At 37.6% G+C, this 22,879-nt stretch overlaps 2 protein-coding genes across 2 annotated transcripts in view; one reads left to right on the forward strand and one right to left on the reverse strand.

The window, feature by feature from the left end:
* birc2 (baculoviral IAP repeat containing 2) overlaps positions 1-8,489 on the forward strand; it is a 31,172-nt gene extending 22,683 nt beyond the window's left edge. Inside the window, exons 7-9 of the mRNA XM_052026569.1 lie at positions 4,357-4,608; positions 7,498-7,536; positions 7,730-8,489. Of these exons, the coding sequence (XP_051882529.1) occupies positions 4,357-4,608; positions 7,498-7,536; positions 7,730-7,923 (485 nt within the window). The 3' untranslated portion in view covers positions 7,924-8,489. The remainder of the gene's footprint in view (positions 1-4,356; positions 4,609-7,497; positions 7,537-7,729) is intronic.
* A 10,581-nt stretch (positions 8,490-19,070) lies between these two features.
* tmem123 (transmembrane protein 123) overlaps positions 19,071-22,879 on the reverse strand; it is a 33,990-nt gene continuing 30,181 nt past the window's right edge. The window contains exon 4 of the transcript XR_007957157.1: positions 19,071-20,939. The gene's annotated coding sequence lies outside the window, so the exon portion shown is untranslated. The remainder of the gene's footprint in view (positions 20,940-22,879) is intronic.

The following is a 22,879-nucleotide window of genomic DNA, read 5'->3' on the forward strand; positions in this document are numbered from 1 at the left end:
TGCACGGTCAGTACTTAGTAACACCTCCTTTGGCAAGTATAACAGCTTGTAAGTGCTTTCTGTAGCCAGCTAAGAGCCTTTCAATTTTTGTTTGGGGGATTTTCACCCATTCTTCCTTGCAGAAGGCTTCTAGTTCTGTGAGATTCTTGGGCTGTCTTGCATGCACTGCTCTTTTGAGGTCTATCCACAGATTTTTAATGACGTTTAGGTCGGGAAACTGACCTTCAGCTTGTGTTTCTTGAGGTAGTCCATTATATTTTTGAGGTGTGTTTAGGATCGTTATCCTGTTATAGAAGCCGTCCTCTTTTCATTTTCAGCTTTTTTACAGATGGTGTGATGTTTGCTTCCAGAATTTGCTGGTATTTAATTGAATTCATTCTTCCCTCTACCAGTGAAATGTTCCCCGTGCCACTGGTGTCACGAACCAGCAACAAAAGAAACACACTGAGCATGATTTAGTGTTAAAAACTATTTTATTAATCACTACTTATGATAATACGTAAAATAAAAGTAAAATGTTAGTATGTTAGAATTCAAGAATGTTAACCTCGAACGTTAACCCCAAAACTAAACTCGTCGTGTGTGTGTGTGACAAAGTCCAAAACTCCCAGTTCCTGAATGGTTCTTAAAGTTCAGTTCCGCAAGCCATAAGGTGAAACATGAGCAAGGGCTTCTTCAACAACCACCGTTGTCTGAAGATAAGATGTAGATGTAGAAAAACATAGAGAGAGTACATACGAAATCCAAATGTTCCACGATGGAACCCAAACGACACTTCAGTGTTTACTCGGTAGTGACTTCCTCACCCCGAAAAGTATCCGAACCGTGGTCGTCCACATACAAATACCTGTTTCCTTCTACAGGTCAGCAACAAAGTGAACTCCACCGGATTACTTCCAACTTCCATACATGGATTTCAGTGGCAAACACAGTTATTGTTTCTCATCCATCGATAGAGAAAACAAGCAGGCTGGTGTCTCTCTCCCTTCTCTCTCTCTCTCCTTCTTCTTCTTCAACGTCATTACGTCCTTTATCTTCTATTGACGTAAGCACGCCCCACACACACATACACACACACTCTCTATCTTAAAGGGACTTTCACTGAGTCCGTAACACTGGCTGCAACACAAGCCCAAAGCATAATCGATCCACCCGGGTGCCAACAGTTGGAGAGGTGTTCTTTTCATGAAATTCTGCACCCTTTTTCTCCAAACATACCTTTGCTCATTGTGGCCCAGAAGTTCTATTTTAACTTCATCAGTCCACAGGACTTGTTTCCAAAATGCATCAGGCTTGTTTAGATGTTCCTTTGCAAACTTCTGATGCTGAATTTTGTGGTGAGGATGCAGGAAAGTTTGGAGAAAAAAGTGTGCAGAATTTCATGAAAAGAACACTTCTCCAACTGTTACGCACGGGGGTGGATCGATCATGCTTTGGGCTTGTCGCAGCCAGTGGCACGGGGAACATTTCACTGGTAGAGGGAAGAATGAATTCAATTAAATACCAGCAAATTCTGCGAGCAAACATCACACCATCTGTAAAAAAGCTGAAGCTGAAAAGAGGATGGCTTATACAACAGGATAATGATCCTAAACACACCTCAAATCTACAATGGACTATCTCAAGAGGCACAAGCTGAAGGTTTTGCCGTGGCCCTCACAGTCCCCCGACCTAAACATCATCGAAAATCTGTGGATAGACCTCAAAAGAGCAGTGCATGCAAGACAGCCCAAGAATCTCACAGAACTAGAAGCCTTTTGCAAGGAAGAATGGGTGAAAATCCCCCAAACAAGAATTGAAAGACTCTTAGCTGGCTACAGTAAGCGTTACAAGCTGTGATACTTGCCAAAGGGGGTGTTTACTAAGTACTGACCATGCAGGGTGCCCAACCTTTTGCTTCAAGCCCTTTTCCTTGTTATTTTGAAACTGTAAAAGATGGAAATAAAAAAGTGATCTTGCTTGAAATATTAAAGAAATGTGTCATCTTTAACTTTATGCCTTTTGGAAATCAGGTCATCTTTTACTCGCTTAGCTAGTCACAGTAACAGAAATTTTGACCAGAGGTGCCCAAACTTTTGCATGCCACTGTATGGTACAGTGTCATCGTGATACAGCCTTTGTACTCTTAATAATCTTTCACATCTTTTAATTCTGAATTCTAATTGTAACTTCAACTCCCATGTAATATCCCCTAATTTAACCTGCTGATAAAACAAATGAGTCCACCTTGTCTGTGCAGTAGATAACCGTTCCCTTTCAAGTTGCTCAGGATTGCTCCCAAACCCCACTTTTTGTAATATAAAAGAATTACACCCATGACAATTGAGGCCAATCTGTGCCCAGTTTATTTCTTACATGTCCGTACATTAGTCCTGTATCATTAATCTCCATCAAAAATCTGTTTTGATTGGAAAGAGCACTGAGCTATCTGTACCTGGAATAGTTCTTACTCTACGGAAATTCTGTAGACAGTCATTCTGCAGAAGCTGTTATGAGAGCAGATAATGTATATTGCGTCCTTAGACACAATCTGTGGTCTTGTTTTTGGGGAGCTCTCTTTCTCAGATTTTTTAGCTTGTAGATTGTTTTAAACATTTTATAGTCCTGTGATTCAAGACATGCTAGGTTAGAAATTTTGGTCAATCTTTGTTTCATGTGCTCTTGATACAGTTTTGGTATCCATCAGCCTTGGTAGGTTACCCTATCTGAGTTCTGTACAGTAGAACTTGTGTGCAACCTTGTCCTCAGTTCTTGTATTACTGTTTCTCCCTTGTGCTGGGTTACTTGCCATGTGCAGATCTTGTTCTGTAACTAATTTATTTAGTTTCAGTATTGGAGCTGATGGTTCGGAGCGTTAATGGAATTACTGTTTTTATCTTCATATTTCCTGTTGTTCCACCACTTTCTGGCTGGTTGGCAATTCTTAGTTATTTGATGGGAGAAACGCCATAAAAGGGTATTCGTGAAAGAAAGGTGGGAAAGCAAGAGGTGAATGCTTACATTATCTGGATCTTTTTGTATTGAACAACTTTGCAGCCTTTGAAGAGGAGGATTGGGTATGTGAACAGTTATTTATGGTTTCTGCACTGTTGCTGATCACAGTGGGGTGGCACAGAGGCATAGCTAGTAGAGCTGCTGCCTCTCAGTGCCAGAGACCTGGGTTCAATCCCAACCTTGGGTGGTGTGTGGAGTTTGCATGTTCTGCCTGTGACCCCATGGGTTTCCTCTCACAAGCCAAAGATATGTGGGTTGGCAGGCCACTGTAAATTGCCCCTGGTGTGTAGGTGAGTGGTAGAATATGGGGAGAATAAAAACTAGGATTAATGAAAATAAATGGTTGATGGTTGGTGTGGACTCAGCTGAAGGGCTTGTTTCTGTGCTGTATCCCTCTAATTCTATGACTAGTATAATTATTGCTCCAGTAATAAATAGCCAGTTCTCACTAAGGGAAATTGACTGAAGTATCTATCTGCGATTATGCACCACCCTGACCGATAACAGGCAAACGTGTTCATAAGTGCCATGCATATGGTAGGTGATGTGCCTATTTTTGAATTGTTAACACCTTGTATCACGTAGGGGTTATGGATGTGAAGCCTGCAAAAGTGCAAACTATGAGGATACATCGGAACATGTTAGCAATGAAATTCCTATGGGTGGGGTGAGTGGGAGAATGGTGCATTGAATGTTATTAGGGGCATGGAGCAGATGCAGTTGGTTAAATGTAGTATTTGAAGATACATTTACTGACATGGGCGATTAGTGTAAAATTAATGAACCTGTGGCACCAGGCTTGGTTCCTTCCGTTGACTGGCACAGAGGTTAGGTTGTATGGGCTTCTAAGAGTGTGCCCTGATGTCCTCTTAACATTTTATGGACAAGCATAAGAAAGTCCTATCCTTGATACTATCATTGAATCCCTTACAGTTCCAGTACATCTACCAAGAACAATACCATCTTTGCTTTAAGAGGAGCAAGTTGGCATTAAGCAGTGAAGATAGCCTTAATTGATTACTGATGAAATTGGGCCCTTGTAGTGGTGATAAACCAGTGGTCAGTTGGTTAGGGTTTGCTGTACATTAATAACAAACAAGGCAGCAGTTTGATGTGCTGTTGGCATCAGATGCCTGTTTTAGGGGAACCTGCAATTTAGTTGACTTCTCTAGTAATGAGAAACCTCGTAAGAGGATGGATTTTTTTCACAATGTACATTCTTCTACCTGGACTCTTTTGCATTGAAGTACAGGAAATAGTAATGTCATATGCAGTAAATTCATTACTTCTAAAAATGTGGCAATATTTCACTATTGCTATTAATCGAAAATTAGCAAATTATGACTTTTTTTCTTTTTGCAGATGTATTACTATTGAAAAAAAATTCTGTCGCTTTGAGTCATAATTTGACAAATGTAACACCTTTGCTCGAAGATCTAGAAATGCGTTCTGTTATTAATAAAATGGAAAGTGATGCGATCAAACAAAAACCTTGTGCGAATGAACAGGTCAGAGAGCTAGTTGAGGTGATAATTCACAAAGAAAGAGCAGCAGCTGAAGCCTTCAAAGATGTGCTTTTGAAACATGAACCTGAATTGCATGAGAAACTATATGGTACGTAATTACTATGGCAAACTTTTATTTCTCCATCTTATGTTAAACTAAGGCATGCATTGCATTAGAAAAGTAGCCCATAAGTATTGTAAGACTTTTTTGTGATAGTGGTTTGTTTTGTCTGGATATTTTGAATTCTTATTCTAAGTTAATATTTTCCTTAGACAATAAGAAAGAAGAATAGAAAGTAATAACAAACACTGTCTCCTTTCCAAAGCTGCATCCTTCAGCACAGGAATCAACAGTATTGGTTCTAATGCATTTTCGATTTAAAACAAGACTTTGACTAATGTTTATTAACTGACATTCCAAATCATGTTATGCAAGTGTAATAGTTTTTGTGCAAATTGTGCCCATCCCATTCTGCCCCTGAGTAAGTAAGGTGCAAAATCCAATGCTTTGAGGAACAGTGCTTACACTATTATCATACTGCAAGTTGGAGTATCAAAATGCACCCTCACAGATAGAACAACTATAGTTTTAAACCACAGCTGAGAAACTGGTTAAGTGAAGTTGGTATCTTTAATTTTGCTTGCACAACAGAAGCTGTTGTTAAAATTTATGTGGATTAATTTTTGAAAATGGGAGCTGTCTGGCAAAAAAAAACTTTCTTCTTCCCCTTTAAAATGTTTTAATTCAATCAGAAAATGCATTAACTTTTCACATTATATTTGGTGTCTATTGTGTTATTTCTTTTTTCTAACGTGCTTTGCCATTCCTCAATTAGGAGGCTAATACTTTTAAATTGCTTTGGACTTCTCAATTGTACAGTTATTTTCAATTGGATCACTAACAATATACCCATAACAGCCTTTGACTGTAACTCCGTATGTAACAGTTGTGCATTACCAGGCACAATGGAGTTTCAAAACTTGCTCCAGTTCGGGCTTTATTTGAGTAACTGCAGTTTTCTTCACCTTGTCCCCACATACATAAATTTGGAATTATTACATCATCAGGATTTTAAGAAACCTTTTTTTTATTGCTACCTTGTATTTATTATCTGCTGCATTGTTTTCTTATACTATCCTGGTGTTTATAACCCACACATCACCTCCTCTTTCCCCCCTGAATTTGTCCCTGCCCTTCAGTGCATCTGTTGTTATTTTTTGTCAATCAACCATGAAGTACTGAATATTGTTTTGAGCAATAAATGAAGAATTTTGATTGTCCAATGTAATTGTACAATGACTCCTTGCTCTTTTCATTGGTTTTGGTTAGTAGTGGTTCAGTAGTTGGGTGGAGGGAAAGGGATGAAATGGTGATTTGGTGCAGATAGTTGTTTTACATAATATTTCCCCACTCTAGGGATGTCTTAGAAATGAATACCCTGATATTGAAATGACTCCAGTATTTCCCTTTTTAAGCCTGCACCATGAACTCCAGCAATACATGTATTGTAACAGATGGTGTTAAAAGTTTTGATGATTTTTGATGTTTAGTTCTAATTATGTAAGATTTTTACATTTGAAAGTAATAACTTGGAACCCAATTCAGTAATTGGGGCTGAGTTTTGTTGAACTTGGACCTGCCATCTGGAATTACCCACCTTGAAATTTGTAGTGTCATCTGAGAGTTGGGGTGGTATTCAGCAGCACCCAAGAAAACTAGGGTTTGAAATGCATTCAAAGGTTTGACCATTGGCAAAATTCCACCCTCCATCAGTGAGTGTCAAACTTCAGGGTTTCTCAAGAGTTACTAATGGTTTTACTGATGATTAATGTATAAATTAAAATAAAATGGTAACAACACTCTGCAAGGACATTTATACTCCATGGAAGCTGATTTTGTCACACTTTCTTCCTCTTGCTTCAATAATCTTTTTCTCACTGTGACACCACCTAGCGTGCTCAAAATTCAGCTCATATTTTCAAATAATGCTGGGAATATGCAGCAGGTCAGGCTGCATCTGTGGGAAGAGAAACAGTTAACATTGTCGGAGTATTTCTAGCATTTTCAGTTTTTATTTTGAATTTCCAGCATCTGCAGTTTTTTCAATCTTTTTCTTCTCAGTTCATATTCTGGGTCACCAGTGATGGTAGAGTATTGTGCACTGTTGTTTTATTCACCTCAAGCTGCCAGTAAATCTCCAAGTAAGACAAGTAATTCAAATGCAAGCCTTTTTAAGAAGAAATGCCTGTATTTTTCCTCATTCAGCTACAGTAGACCTCCAATATGAAGAGATTTCCTCAGTAAAAGTGATTTTCATACAAAATTATCCTTGAGGTTCATTAGAATGAATGCTTGTCACATTAAACTGATGCATTCCTGAACCACTTTGTATTTGAATGTGATATTAAGCTGCACAAACCATGTGTTGAGAATTGAGTGCATGATTTGGGAGTGACAATAATATACCAATACCAATATTTATATAGCATGGAAACAGGCCATTTGGTCCACAACATCCAGCACATTGTCTGCAGCCGCCTACACCCACACGATTCAAGTGCTTGACTAGATATTTAAATGGTGCCATTGACTCTGCTTCCAACACTCTGTCAAGTAATGTATTCCTGGTTAAAAAGGTGAAAAAGGCCCCCTCAGATTCCCTCTAAATTTCTTACCCCTTACCCTAAATCTATGTCCACTTGTTCTATCTACCTCTATGGCAAAAAAAAAGTCCTACAGTCTATGCAATCTGTACCTCATTTATGGCTAGCAAAGATATAAAATCTCAGCCAGATCCCCAGCAGTCTCTTCCCTTGCCTCTCATAGCAGCCTCATAAATCTGATCCAGCCCCGTGAATTCATCCACCTTGAAGGACACTAGAATTTTCCATATAGTTATAAATGCTAGTATCTTGAGTATGAAACAGATTTGTGTAAATATTTAGTTGGTGTTTACTATATAAAATCTAATAATATATAATCTGTTCTGCATTTCAGTTCAAAAAAGCCTGTCTTACTGTCCATCGGATATGTTGGGTGAGTTTTTCCTTTACTATCTTAAACAGAACTACATTGTCCATAAGTATTATATTTTCAATCAATAGACAAACTGATTTATGGTTTAACACCCAAATGACGATGTGTAAACTGAAATGTAATGACATCCAAGTATGCAGCAAACAACTTCAACAAACCACCAAGAGTTAACGGCTTTTATTATTTTCTTTAGGTCTGTCTATGGAAGAGCAATTACGAAGGTTGCAGGAAGAAAGAACTTGTAAAGTGTGCATGGACAAAGAGGTCTCAGTCGTGTTTATAACGTGTGGTCATTTGGTTGTTTGTACAGACTGTGCACCCTCCCTTAGAAAGTGCCCAATCTGCCGTGATACCATAAAAGGAACAGTTAGAACCTTCCTTTCATAATCTTGTAATTAGTTCACTGATAAATGCATTGTTTAGATGAGATGTACATCTTATTCTTAGTGAAAAATTAAATTGATGTAACTTTCAGCAATACTTTAGCCAGATTAAAATTATTAGAACAGAGTACATAAGCTTCTATTCTTCAAGCCCTTTACATAAATCTTAAATTAGGGCTTAAATTAAAAGTAATTAATCTAGCTCTATTGAGTGCTTGTGTTTTTTGTATTTTTAATGTGGTACAGGAAATCATGATTTCAATTTGTTTGAAATACTGTTGCTCTGGTAACTCATCCATAGTTACATAGATGATATAGACTTTAATCACAAGTTTATTGCAGGCATTTGAACCATGGATGATGGGAAAATTACTTAATTTTACTGTATTGCTAACTAATGAGGTGGAAGATCTTGGAAATGGCAATTGTATGAACAAATATGTGATAATGTTGCAAAGGCGTTTCTTGTATAGCAATGGTGCATGGATATTAGAAATATCTTAAATGTGTTTGGCATAGCTTAAAGTGCTATACAATACAAGATCAGTTTTAATAAAAAAAATAAAAGTATGTATTTTTAGTTTTAGATCTAATGCTTTAGAATTAGAGTCATTCTAAGTTTCTAATTCAGCAAACTGCACATAATTAGCTGACTTAATTTTTTGAAAGTTGAACAGTAGTGTGTGCAAGTTGTGCATATTTTTCTGGCTTGCACATATTTTAACTTTACTGGAACAAAGCATTTATCTTTAAAAATGTGGCCTCCTGTTTTAAAATGCCTTAAAATATTCATTGTATAGAAATATATAGACCCTTGAACTAAATATGGTGGTGCAGAAGGAAAAAGGAAGTTTGCTGTACATAATCAAGTTCAGGTGGTATTGTTCGATAACCACATAATGCTGCATGTCAGCTTTCTTCTGTTGGAGAAGCTGAAGACTTTGTGAAACTTTAAATAGACTGGCATTTTGGAGTTGACAGATTTACTATTACTAGTTATTTCTACTATTTTCTGAAAAGTATGTATACATTCTGATCAGTATGTATATGGTACATTCCTGGAAAACATTTTAAATGGAATTTCATGTATCAAATTGGGTGAAATGCATTATGGATATTTAGGACATGGTATTCATCATAGCAAAAATAGATCTGTCAATTCAAGTGACATATCAAATTGTAAGCTGCATATTTGTAAACCAAGGAATTCTTGTTGGAGTTAAACAACAACTTCTTGGACAGCTGCCATAATTGGTTATATAACCTCATACTCAGATACTGCGGTGGTCTTGCTTAGGCAATTCTCGTGAATATCATGTTTTGGGTCTATGGATCATCCTTCAAATTCCCTGAAGTCTTATACTTGATGCTGCCCAATGACTACAGTGGTTTTCCAGCCACTGTGATTCTACAAAGCATCACAACTTAATATTTGCTCAACCTCAAGTACATGTCCCCTAACCTGCTGTACAGTTGTCATCATGACTTTATCAACTCTGAAAATAGCCTTCCTCCTGTAGTGTTGGGTTACATTTCTCAAAACCTGCAAGTGCAGATTACAGCTGCTTCCCAAAAGTCACCCACTTGCTCTCATCACATTCAACACACAAAATACTTAAGCATTGTGTTTAATACACTTATGCCCCTATGATAGGGCATGATGTGTTTCTAAAGAAACAAATCAAATACACTTGCTACTGAAATCCAGTTCATTTAATACTTTTCCCAAGATTACATGTGACCATTCTGCTTCCTAATGTTTTGGTCTTTTACAGTACAGTGGACATGAGTGTAGCCTCCTTTTCTGCTGTGTGAGGAGATACTGATCTAATGGAACCACTGGCTCCCAAAGTTGTTCATTTACAATGTGTTCCTTCTTTTCATGTGTTGACAAAAATGTACCAAGGTGTTATCTTTGCAAAACTTACAGCAGTCATGCAATTTGCATGCCACTTTTAGATACAAGCAGATATGGCCATATCTGAAACTATTGTGCCATTTCTGCATCAATAACAAGAAACACCATTTGTTTCAGAATTTTCCTGACAGAAAAAGCCTGTGGGCTTGTTAGCAAATGAAATACCCGATTTGCTTTGGAGGATCACTGGCTTCCCATGATTATAAACAGCCAACAATATTTAGTGACTGGGGAATCCCTACTTCATGCCCTTATCACTGGCTTCCCATGATTATAAACAGCCAACAATATTTAGTGACTGGGGAATCCCTACTTCATGCCCTTTAAAAGTAAAAATTACTTTTGATATTCTAAATATAGCATTCAAAATTTATCCTAATTTGAACCTCTTACAAGTTTCCTCATGCAACTTTTGCATTCTCTCTAATCCAACCCTAGAAATTATTTATTTAAAATATATGCAATCTTCATCCACCTTGCCTCATCCAGTCATTTTCCTCTAACTCTTGCTCTCTTTTGCTTGTATAACTTTCCCCACAGCCATCTCTCCTAAACGGTACCTGATAAAGGAGAACGGGTAGTTAAGTGGAATAAGATGCAAATTCATAGATTATCCATGGGTATTGATAATTCAGCTGGCACAATTTGCAAGACCTTTGGAAATTATTTGGATCATAAATAATCTGATATTTGGGGATGGAGAGGAACTTGGAGGGGAGAGATCCAGTTTTAGTAGTCCTTGTGGGAGCCAATGATTGATGGGATATAGGTGCTTGTTCAGCTGAAGGAATATGAACAATTTGGGCCAAATTAAAAAGCAGAACCAGGAAGCTAATAATTTGTGTTCATACAAGACAATTTGTTCATACATGCAAACTAGTATAAAGTCAATAATATCAACTGAAAGTATGACTCAAAGATAGGTGTGAATGAAATGGGTTTTAATTCATGGAGCTCAGACGCCAGTATTGTTGAAAGATTGATATGTTCTGATGGACCAGGAGTTATGTGAATTGGGCCAGAACTAATGCATTATCAGATCAAATAACTGTCCATAGGCAAGGCTTTAAATAGTGTAGAGGGGATGGTCAGTGTGAGTGGAAGTTAGAAAGTAAAGGACAAAGTAACAGTGCAGGGTAGTGAAATGGGTAATGAATTCTAGAGTCTATCAGGAAAGGGGAGAGCATACAAGTATACCACCAATTAGATTTGCAGCAGGGAAAAATGGTAAAGAGACAAAACTGAAGGCACCTTATTTGAATCCATACAACATTCATTACAAGATTAATGAATGACAGAGCTAGAAATAAATGGATTCATTTTAATAGCCATTATTGAGATAATTGGAAAGTGACCAGAGTTGGGAATAAAGAGGCAAAATGTAAAAGCACATTGGTTAGCCCTGATATTAAGGAATAGATAGATAAAGGCATAAGAAAGGAAGGATGTTAAGATTGAATGAAGACAGGAAGTATATTAGCATTGAAATCAAAAAGAATCAGTTCAGGTGGAGCTAAAAAACAAGACTAGGAATGTTTTTACTTTAATCAGGTGGGTCTTTACAATAGAATAGAAAGTGATAATGAATTACATTTTATGTCAAACTTATGCCACTAGCAACATGTACACATTCTTTGCCATCCAGTATGTAAAGGAATGGTGGACCCCTTTAATTGCTGCTGCTCATACTGTTCATAATATCTTGGCCTATTTGTTGTATACCTAGTCAGTTGGTGATGAAATTATCCAAAAGAATTTAAAAGGCTGAAGCTAGGAGACCAAATGGGAAGCCCTATATAAAGTAATGGACAAAACCACCATTAGTCAACCAGAAAAAAAGGAAATTCAATGTACATTTCCATAGTGATTGATTTAAATCCTGTTTTTAAAAAAAGGGTGTAAATTTTTCATGAAGAATGTCATATTTAGTCTACAGATAAATAATGGAACTGAAGTGCCTTACAATAGATGTAAAAGCAATCGCAGTTGCAAACTAGGAGCCCTGACTGAATGGAATGATATGTTCCAGCAGGTGAACAATGGAACTGAAATGGTTCATGGAAAAATAACAAAAAGCAACCCCAGTACCATAATGAACTTTAACTAAATGAAAGTGGACCTTTTTGGAAAGCCACATTTAAAACAGCTGTAAAATTGACTCATTAGTACATGAGCTATTGGAGGTTAAAGATGGAAACTAGCTTCTTGCACACATCTGACAGCACAGTACATTAGCAATTGCTTCCTTAATGATTGAATTACTGAAGTAGTTTTTGTATCTTACTTGTGCACATACTAAGGAAAGTACGTGGGGCATGCAGGAGAAGAATTGCAGAATAATGGTAATTAAATTTTACTAAGACTCTGCATTCCATAAACCTTTGTATTTTGCAGAGTGCATTATGAATTGCTGGGCTTCTGACAAACTGCAGAAAGTCCTCAGCAACAGATTTAAAGAAATTCTTTTTCAACTGAATTCTTTTTCTGAACAGCTGTAAAAGAATTTCAATACACGCGTGTGAAAATTCTAAAATTGGATGATAATAAACCAAACCCAATGTAGAACCAAGGGAGTATGAGTAGCAAGGGTTGAAATTTAAAAGCAGAACTGCAAATGATCTCTGGCTTACTACCCAAGTCATGTGCAAGTCAGCATGGTGTTTAAATAAACAGATAAATGAGTGACTCAGAGATTGGTACAAGAGAAATAGGCCTGAGTTTAATCAGGCAATAAAACCCGTCGGGGGCAAGGGGGGAGGGGTGGTGCTTGTGGAGGAAAGAGGGAACTCCTGTATTGGGGTTGATTAAGAACAATGATCTGGCAAATCAAATAACACTGACTGTGGTTAAGGCTTTAAGTAATGTATTTGTGCGAAGGGAAGAGGAATTTAGAAAGCTTTTAGTCTGGTGTAACGATACAAGTAATTCTAACCAGAGTTTTGTAGGAAGCAACAGAAAATACACACCTAAAAATTGCAGCAAATAGGATCAAAGTAAGGGAAAATAGACACAATTTCAATGCTCATCATCTGAATATACACAGTATCTGTAACAAAATAGATGAATTGATGGCACAGAAATAAATAAGATGTAATTTGATGCCAATAGAGAAATGTGGCTACAAGTGATTAAGAATGAGAACTGAGTAGTTCAAGTATGTAGATATTTAAGGATAGGCAGAAATGAAAAGGAGGTGTGGCAAGTTAATGACGGATGACATTAGAACAGTAGTGATAAATCATCTTGACTCAGGACATATGTAAAGATGTATCAATTTGGCTTGTGAAAAATGGAAAGAGAATGAAGTCACTGGTGTGAGATGGTCTATAGGCAACGCAACAGTAGCAATACTGTAAAACAAAAATAAATCAAGAAATAATGGTGTCTGGGAAGGCACTGTAATAATCACAGATAGCTTTAATCTTCACGCTGATTGGAGAAATCAAAGATAGTATTGAGAACAAGTTCATAGACTATTTGGGACAAGTTAGTTTAGAGCTGGCCAAGTGTAAAGAGGTTAGATTAATTAGGGATCTCACAGTTCCTTAAGCTTAAAGGTAATTACAAAGGTACTGTTGACCAACGCTGATTGAAAAAAATAGCTTAAAAGTAGCAGACATTTAAGGAAACTTTTCATAATTCTCAAAGATATTGAGAAAGTTTCCAATGAGAAGGATCCAGCTATGACTGTTAAAGCAGCTGAGGATGATACAAAATGGAAAGAAAAAGCATACAATCCAAAGACACAAGATGGGGAAATTTTTAAGAATTCAGCAAAGGGTGACCACAAGGATAATAGGGAGAAAATTGATTGGGAGTAAGTAACAAATATAACAGCTGACACAGAGTTTCATTATGTTTATAAAAAGAGAATAGCTTAAAAGTTCCATGTAGGATGAAACTGGGGAAGTAATAAAGCGAAATAAGGGAATAGCAAAGACTTTGAGCAATTATTTTACATCTGCCTTCACAGCAGAAGGCATTAAAAAGCATCCAAACAACAGAGAATGGGGGTACAGGGGCAGGCAAAGAGGAGGAGGGGAGAAGTTAAAACAGATCCCAGGCAAACTAACTGGGCTTAAGGCTGACAGGCCCACTGGATCTGGTGGCTTGCATCCTTGAGTCTTAGACAAAGTGGTTGCAGAGATAGTGGATGCATTGGTTATGATCTTCCAAAATTTCCTACTGGTTATTCATGAAAAAAAGAGAAAGCAGGCCTGACAGCCCAATGTCTTCTTCTGAGAAAATTCTAGAATTCATGATTAAGCGAGTAGGAGCAGGAAATTCATAAAATTATAGTATAATTAAGCAGAAACAGTATGGTTTTATGAAAGGGAAATGGTGCTTGCCAAATTGAGAGTCATAGAGTCATACAGCATGGAAACAGGCTCTTCGGCCCAACTCATCCATGCCGACTGTGTTGCCTAGCTAGCTAGTCCCATCTGCCTGTGTTTGCCCCATAGCCCCCTAAACCTCTCCTATCCATGTACTTATCTAGATAGCTTTTGAATGTTGCTAATGTGCCTGCCTCAACCACTATTTCTGGCAGCTCATTCCAAACACATGTCACCCTTTGCATGAAGCAGCAGCCCCTGATGTCCCTTTTAAATCTCTCACCTCTGATCTTAAACCTATGCCCTCTTGCTTTTGGCATCCCCTTCCTGGGGAAAAAAAAACTGTGTGCCTTCACCCTGTTTATGCCCCTCATGATCTTATATATCTCTATCAGGTCACCCCTCAATCTCGTACGTTCCAGGGAATAAAGTCCTAGTCTACACAACCTCTCTTTGTAACTCAGGCCCCCCAAGTCCAGGCAAAATCCTTGTAAATCTTTTTTGGACTCTTTCCGATAACAGGATGACCAAAATTATACACAATACATCAAGTGCGGCCTCAACAACGTCTTGTATAACTGCAACATAACTTCCCAACTCCTATACTCAGTGCCCTGACTGAGGAAGGCCAACATGCCAAACACCATCTATACAAATTATAAACAACAAATGTCCCAGCACGGACCCGTGGCACACCACTAGACGCAGGCCTCCAGTCTGAGAAACAACCCTTGACCATCACACTCTGCTTCCTACCACTGAGCTAATTATGAATCCGATTCTCCATCTCCTCCAAATCCCATGCATTCTCAGAAGGTTATATCACAATGAGGAGGGTGAATAAAGAAGTGCCAATAGATGTATCTGGATTTCCAAAAGCCATTTCCAGAAGGTAGCCCTTATGTTACTTAACAGGATAAGAGTCTTTGAGCCTTATATTAGCATGGATAGATGATTGGTTAACTAAAAGAAAGCAGTTAGGATAAATAAGCCATTTTCAGGTTACCAAGCTGTACAAATGGGATGCCCCATGTATCAATGCAAGACCCTCAACTATTTAAAACCTCCATTGCTTACTTAAATGAAGCAAGTGTATTGTAGCCAAATTTGCCCATGATACAAAAATAGGTGGGAAAGCAAATTGTGAGGAGGACATAGATTCTGCAAAGAAGTAAAGATAAAATGAGTGGACAAACGTTTGGGAGATGGGAGTATAATGTAAGGACATGTGAAGCTAGCTACTTCGGTAAGAAGAATTGAAAAGCAGAAATTATTCAAATATAAAGATACTACAGAACACTTTTACTGAGGGACCTGGGTAGCCTCATATATGAAGCACAAAGTTGGAATGAAGGTACAGTAAATTGGAAGGCAAAAGAAGGCTTGCAAGAGTGATTCGGTACAAAATTAGGTAATGGATGGTCGGTTTGAACATGGTGGGCTAAAGAGTCTGTTTCTGTGCTGTATGACTGCATCACTAAGTCTTCTACAACTGTAGAGTCTTACTGTCCAAGTCCAAGGTATGAACTAGATTTCAGATTACTTTTCTATGCTTCTTTAAGTATGCTTAACTTTTATTCACCTTTTTTTAGTTTCTTTATAACAGATGAAAAGGTCTCTGATTTGAAATGTGCTCCGTTTCTCCTTCCACCTATCCGCCAGATCTGCTGAAAGTTTCTGTCGTTTTTTGTATATGTTTCAGATTTCCAACATCTGCAGTTTTACTGATTTTCAAATGTGATTGGAACTGCAGCCAGAAAGGGACATTATGTGTATACCATAAAAGTAGAACAGCCAGAGTGCCAGCAAATCATGTGTTCCACTGAAAGCAATACATAAGATTTCTCTAAAAACATAAATGTTGTAATATAATTACTTAATTCAAAGCAACACGTGTTGAAGCAAGAAGTGGTATGATCAAATCTTTGTAATTTATTCCCTTGAGTAGTAACAATTCCCTGAGAGGAATAAAATTCTCAAGGGGTAGGCACGGCTAATATTAACAGCAGCATTAGATCAAAGGAAAAGGCTAATAAAGTTTCTAAAGTGGCACTAAGTCCAAGCATTGGGATATTTTTCGAATAGAGAAAGGAAGCAAGAAAAAAAGTAAACAAAAGCTTTTCCACTGTATCTCAGAACATGTGACAACAATAAACCAATCCCAATAAAAACCATCTTAAGCAAAAAAAACAGGTTGCAAAAGATTTTAGTGATAAATAAAACTAAATGTTAGTTCATGACAGCTAGTTGGGGGAAAATCACATTGTGGAGTAAGGAAGTAGTAGAGACCTTGAATCAATGGACAGATTGTGCTCAATCTGTCTGCCACTCATGCATACTGCCTGTACTTACCCTATTTTTAAAAAAAATTAGTCAAAGGATGTGGATATCACTGGCAATACCAGCATCTATAGTCCACCCCTAATTGCCACAGAACTGAGGAAGTAGTTAAGAATCAACAACATTGGTGGGTCTTCACTCACATAAAGGCCAAACAATGCAAGGATAGTGCATTTCTTTTTCTAGAGGTCATTAGTGAACCACATGGGTTCACTAATGTCCAGTAGTTTTGTGGTTACTGTTGGTGTGTGTGGGTTTTTATTAAAATGCCAAATTTATTTAATCACACAAAAATAAATTCCCCAACCTCCATAGTGACATTTAAAATTATATCTCTATTAAAAGATCCTGAACATAGAATGCTAAGTTTAATAACCCACTATGTTACTATGCCCCAGGTCTGCAGTTCCAATAGAGTTCTAGACCATTCCTCCAGGTCACCATACCGGCGACTAGGCTTCAGCTGAAGGATCTTGAGGCCTTGTCCCAGAAGTCTCTGCCTGCTACTGACAAACATCTGAACTGTCTCAGTCTTGATAGTTGGTGTTAGTTAAAAACAATTCACAGTTTAAAAAAACCTAAACAATTAAACAACCTAAAAATCCTAAAAATAGCCTAAACTACTATTAATTATAAGGTAATAGAGAGGATGCCTTCATGAGTAATACAAAAACACAGTTGACTCAAAGGACAATGGAAAATACCTTAAAACCTTGAACAGCATCAGGACTGTTGCACAGTACTGTGGTGGCTGGTTCAACAGTGAAGTAATCAGATGTGCTCTAGCTGCAATGGCCGGCACTAGTGCTCCAGTCTGGAAAGTGAATGCAGAGACAGTTGGAAAATCAAGCTCAAAAGTGATAGTTTGGGAGGTGGCAGGGTTGAAGCAGGTGACATAATTGATGCACGGACCAGATCAACTTCTGCTGGATTACAGGAGTTGACTGTAATTAAACACATGAAGGAAAATAAAAATAAGCAAACTATTTTGTTTTTATAATCAAAAACAAGAATAACTACAGCTGTTAGAAATCTGAAATAGAACCAGAAAATGCTGTAACCTCTTTTATCAAGGTTAGCAACACAGTAAACTGAGGAGTTGGAAGCAAAGTGAATCCTGCTGCTTGTGGGATAGATGAAAATGCCAAGATTCTCTGGCTCACTCACGCAAAACCAGCATGCCATGGTCTGCACATATACCCAATTCCTGTAAGCTACAAATGAGATTAAGAGCAATTTCTACTTAACCTCGAGAAAACCATGCCCTTTGTCATATAGTCAGAGTTGTACAGCACAGAAACAGTCCCCTCAACCCACCATGACGCCCATTGTACCTATCTATACTGATCTCATCTATCTGAATTAGGTCCATAGTCTTCTGTGCCCTAAAATGTCAAAAGGGAGACAAACTGATCCTCATAGGTGACTTCACACAAGGGTCAGAAAGGATGCAAACCTTAGAAAAGGCATGATTGACAAGAGAGGAATAAGAAAAGCCAACTCCAGTGGAGTACTTCTCTTGGCAAGATGCTTGGAATATGACTTTGTCATAACATATATCCAGTTTCAGCAGAGGTACAAAAGCAAATACTCAAAATGGTGAAGGAATATTTGAGAAGGCAGTGAGAATATATAATCTCTTCATTTGAGCATGTGGAAATTCAGTGAAAACAATGAAAGGAATACACCACTTTTCACACTCAACATCTGCCCACCCAGTTGTGTACCACCTGCTCCATCTATGGTAGGGTCTTCTGTTCCCACATGAGCAGCATCAACTACCCCAGAATCTATAGAACTGGAGAAGCAAGTCATCCTCGAACAAAGGAATGCCACTAGTTATGATGTTAACTTACCCAAGAATTTGAAGTCTGAGGAGAAAAGGAGGGTTTTCCCTATAATTGAAGAAGATTTAAGTGGAAGACCATCACTAAGAGACTTAGGTAGCATATTTTAATTAACTTAATGCTATAGAAAGATTTTGATCTATCCAACATCTTATTATTTTAAAAAAATATAATCTATAGGAAAATGAATGTTTTAAGGAGTTTATATAAACTTGAAGATATGTAAGCAATCTCTCAAGTGTCTTACCCTGTCAGCCTTTTCCCCCGATTCTGTAGGTGGCGCTAGTCTTTGGCGCCCCCACTTGGTGGCACTTTTAACCTCACATGAAAATGCAATGCAGATAGAATATGCTGCAGAAAAAACCTCAAAACATTTTGTCCAATTTTTTATTGGTGGAATTGCTCTAAGAGGCAGTTTTTATTCAAATCAAGGTCAATAGCTGTTGGCACTGACTGCAAATTCTGAGGCATTGTATTCAGTTTTTTAGTGCTACAGCATGGTTCAAACTTGCAGTTTCAATCACACACAGGATCTGATTTTTTGTAATCCTTTAACAGTTGTAACAGTTATTCCAGTAAAGTGCTACTGCTGCAAAAGATTTTGGATTACTTCCAATAGTGACCACAGGTCATGTAAGGGAATTCTCCAATAAATGCTATTAATCATTTTGGCTTTAAAAACAGAAATATTGGAAACATTTACCTGCTCAGGCAACATCTGCTGAAGGAGAAATGGTCAACGCCTCAGGTCCAAGAACAGATCTGATGAAGGGTCTTCAAAGATGTTCACCACTTTGCTCTACTTCCTAGTGTTTCCTGAGTGTTTCCAGCAATTTTTGGTTTATTTTAGATTTCCAAAATCTGAAGTTTTTTTTTGATTTTCATACTTATTTTGGCAGTAGCTCTATAAAAAAGTCTTTAAACAAACACAACTAAATTCTGGTTTGTAATGTTTATTATCTGGAAATTACAAAACTTTTAACATCAAATTCATCACATTATCATATATCCCTTTTTCTTAAGTAAATAGCTGGATTCAAATTTTCCAAAACCTAATCATAATAAATCACTCATTAATCAAATAATCCAAGTTTTAACAAGTATTCCACAGGTTCTATAAAATCCAACTATGCAACTTCAGTATGTCAACAGTCAAGAAAGCAGAAGTGAAAATTATCATAAATCTTAATTCAATCAAGATGTTCAGAGGACGCTTTGCAGGTTTTCTCAGCTGGCAGTTCTGAGTTCAATTCTAAACAATGGTATATCCACTAACCTCGCCAACAGTTATAAAACACTTGCAATTACTAACTCTAAAGATACAGTTTGATTTTTGAAGCTTTTCTCCCCCCATTCCATCAAATTAAGATGGTGATATTCTAATTGATATCACCAAAGGTAATCAAGCAAGATACCAAATGTTCAAGGTTGGATAGTTTGGGTTTCTGATCATCAACATCTGAGCTTTGGATACTTCAATCAGTTCAGTTTCCTGATAGGAGTTCATAAAATTATGAGAGGCATAGATAGGACAGACAGAATCTCTTTCCCTAGAGTAGAAACGTCAAGTACAAGAGGATATGCATTTAAGGTGAGAGGGGAAAAGTTTAAGAGATGTGCAGGGTCAGTTTTTTTTGACATAGTGAGTAGTAGGTGCCTGGGATGGGCTGCCAGGGGTAGTGCTGGAAACAGATACAATAGTGATGTTTAGAGGCTGTTAGACACATGAATATGCAGGGAGTGAAGGGATATGGATCATGTATAGACAGTAGAGATTTAGTTTAATTTGGTTCAGACATTGTGGGCTGAAGGGCCTGTTCCAGTGCTATATTGTTCTATGTTCAGAAAATATGAAAATTGAAAGAGGAATTGCACTTTGAGTGATAATCCCTGCATCCTTGGTCCCCTCTGTGCTTTGTTATCCACAACATCAGTCATCAAATCCTAACACTTGTTTACTCAATGCCCAGTTAAACTCAAAAGGCACTATCAGATTGAAAAAGATTACCTGCATAGTTTAAAATGTAAAACATAATACAACGCAATAGTACTTTTAAGTACAGATTGAAACTCCCTGGTCCAACATTGTGTGGTCCTACATAATTTGAATCTAAGTTTGCAGAGCAGCCACCAAAATTAGCAAATTTATTTTATGTTTTAAGCTTTTCTTTAATATATATTTCAACAGCATTAAGTATTAATGAAAGAACAGTACATCTTTTCAATTGTAAGCTTCATGTCAGATTTCACAAAACAATAAAACCCACTTGATGGCAGAGTTGTATTTTCCGTTCTAGCAATAAATATGCAGAGTGAACTAGCAAGCCTAGGGGCAAGGCAAATGCTTATGTAGGGGGTTCTCAGGGCAATTTCTGTGGTCCAGTATTTTATGTAGCCCCAGCCTAGAAAGTTGTAGAAACATGTAGAAACTTTTCTAAAACAATGCATTTGTGAAATAAAAAAAATGTAATATGAAACATTGGAGGCTGCAAATTCAGCTTTTAATTCATGAAAAAATCCAATACACTCAATCCAGTGTCTCTTATTTGATGCCATTTAGATTATCGCCTCAGGTTCTTCACTGGAATGCATAAAAATAAATTACTGCCTTGTTATTAAGAAATGCATTGTACTTTAAAGCTGAGGCATAAAACAATTTAAATCCTACAGCATTCTGAATAATTTTAAGCCACTTAGGGGAACAAGATGATATGAAACATCATAGTTTCTCACTAATATCTGCAGGCACTTGTGGTGATTTTCACCTAGAAGTTATTGCATACATTGAAAATACCCCTTCGTGCTTAAAGCTTATGAAAATTTTAAGGGTAATGATCGGAATGACAAAAAAAATCAATGAAAACTCCATTAAATCGGCACACACAGGAGTTTAATGGACTATTGGATATTATTCAATTAATACACCAGCACACTTAATTCATTTTAAAAAACAATGCTACATAACAGAATAAATAAATTTTCCAGTGAATGCTGCAAGTTTAAGGGAGCATGGGAAACAGAACCAGGTGAGTTTAAAGGGATCGCAGGAACCAGGGCCCCAGCATATCAGAGACAGCATGTTTCAGATGCCCTATCATCAGGATTTCCAAATAGTTGGATAGCAGATTATTGGAGTTTCATTGTACACTGAACAGTCATTATTGATTTGCTAGTGATGACTGTGAGGACCATGATTAAATTTCAGCTGTAATTCTTTAATAAGGAGATTGGAAGAATGTTGGATGCAAAATGAAAGGGTTATCCTGCTTTGTCCAAATCAACTGCAAGTTTGATAGAGAAAACTTTTGGAAATTTTCCATTTCTACAGCAGGAGTAGATATTGCAGCTATTTTTCCCCATGGGACTTCAAATTAACTGGCAAAGCTGCATTACAGTGGCAGATAAAATACACAGCCTGATACAGTGTGGATGCAAACTCTGACACTGTGTAAAACCAAGATTCTAGACATAACTGCAGCTATTCTTTCAGTGACAGTTTTGCTGTTGTTTGTTAGGAATTAGGTTACAATAGACATTTTGTGGCAAGTTTGTGCTGCTGCTGGTGGTTGGAAAATGGAGTATCATCTTTTTGTATTCATCGAGCACTCTGAAGTCAGGTATATTACTGTTCAGACACATTTGAATACAGCCAGAGAAACAAAGGACTGCAGATGCTGGAATCTAGATGAAAAACACAGCTGGAGGAAATCAGCAGGCCAGGCAACATCCATGCAGAAAAGCAGGTGGTCAACGTTTTGGGTCAGGACCCTTCTTCAGGACTCAGTGCCCACTCTGCCTCTCCTCTTTTGTCCACCTATCACTGCTCTGCTTTTTCCTCCTATCTCTTGTGCTTCCCTTTTCCCATCTTCAGTCCTGAGGAAGGGTCCTGACCCAAAGCGTTGACCAACTGCTTTTCTCCACGGATGCTGCCTGACCTGCTGAGTTCCTCCAGCATCATAGTGTTTGAGTACAGCCATGTTTATGCTCGAGTTTGAAGCTCTGAAACTCACCCAAAGTTTGCTAGTTGCAACATAGTGTTTCAAAATCTTCATTCTTATGCTCTGTGCAAGAATGTCACTTTTGAATCCCAGATTTTAAGCACTTTACTATTGACAGTCATGCCTTTAGTTGTGCAAAGCTGAAGCTTTGGAATTCCCTTGACTTCTCTGCCTTTTGTTCCACCATTACAACACCTCTTAAAATAGATCTCTCTGACCAAACTTTTTGTTATCTTCCTTAATATCTGTTGTGTGGCTGAGGGTCAAATTTTGAAAAGCTCCTATGTTAAAAGATGTCATATAAATGAAAAGTAAAATACAGCAAATGCTAGAAATACAAAAATAAAAACTGGAAAATTTTGGCAGGTTGGCAGCATCCACAGTGAGAGAGAGTTACCATTTTAAGTTGATGACCTTCCATTATTTCTGTCTTGATCTGAAATGTCAAATCTGTTTCAACAGATGTCTGATATGGAGCAAAAAAACAAACTGGAGGAACTCAGCAGGTCAGGCAGCATCTGTG

The sequence above is a fragment of the Pristis pectinata genome, chromosome 11 (assembly GCF_009764475.1).
Source record: "Pristis pectinata isolate sPriPec2 chromosome 11, sPriPec2.1.pri, whole genome shotgun sequence".
NCBI lineage: Eukaryota > Metazoa > Chordata > Chondrichthyes > Rhinopristiformes > Pristidae > Pristis > Pristis pectinata.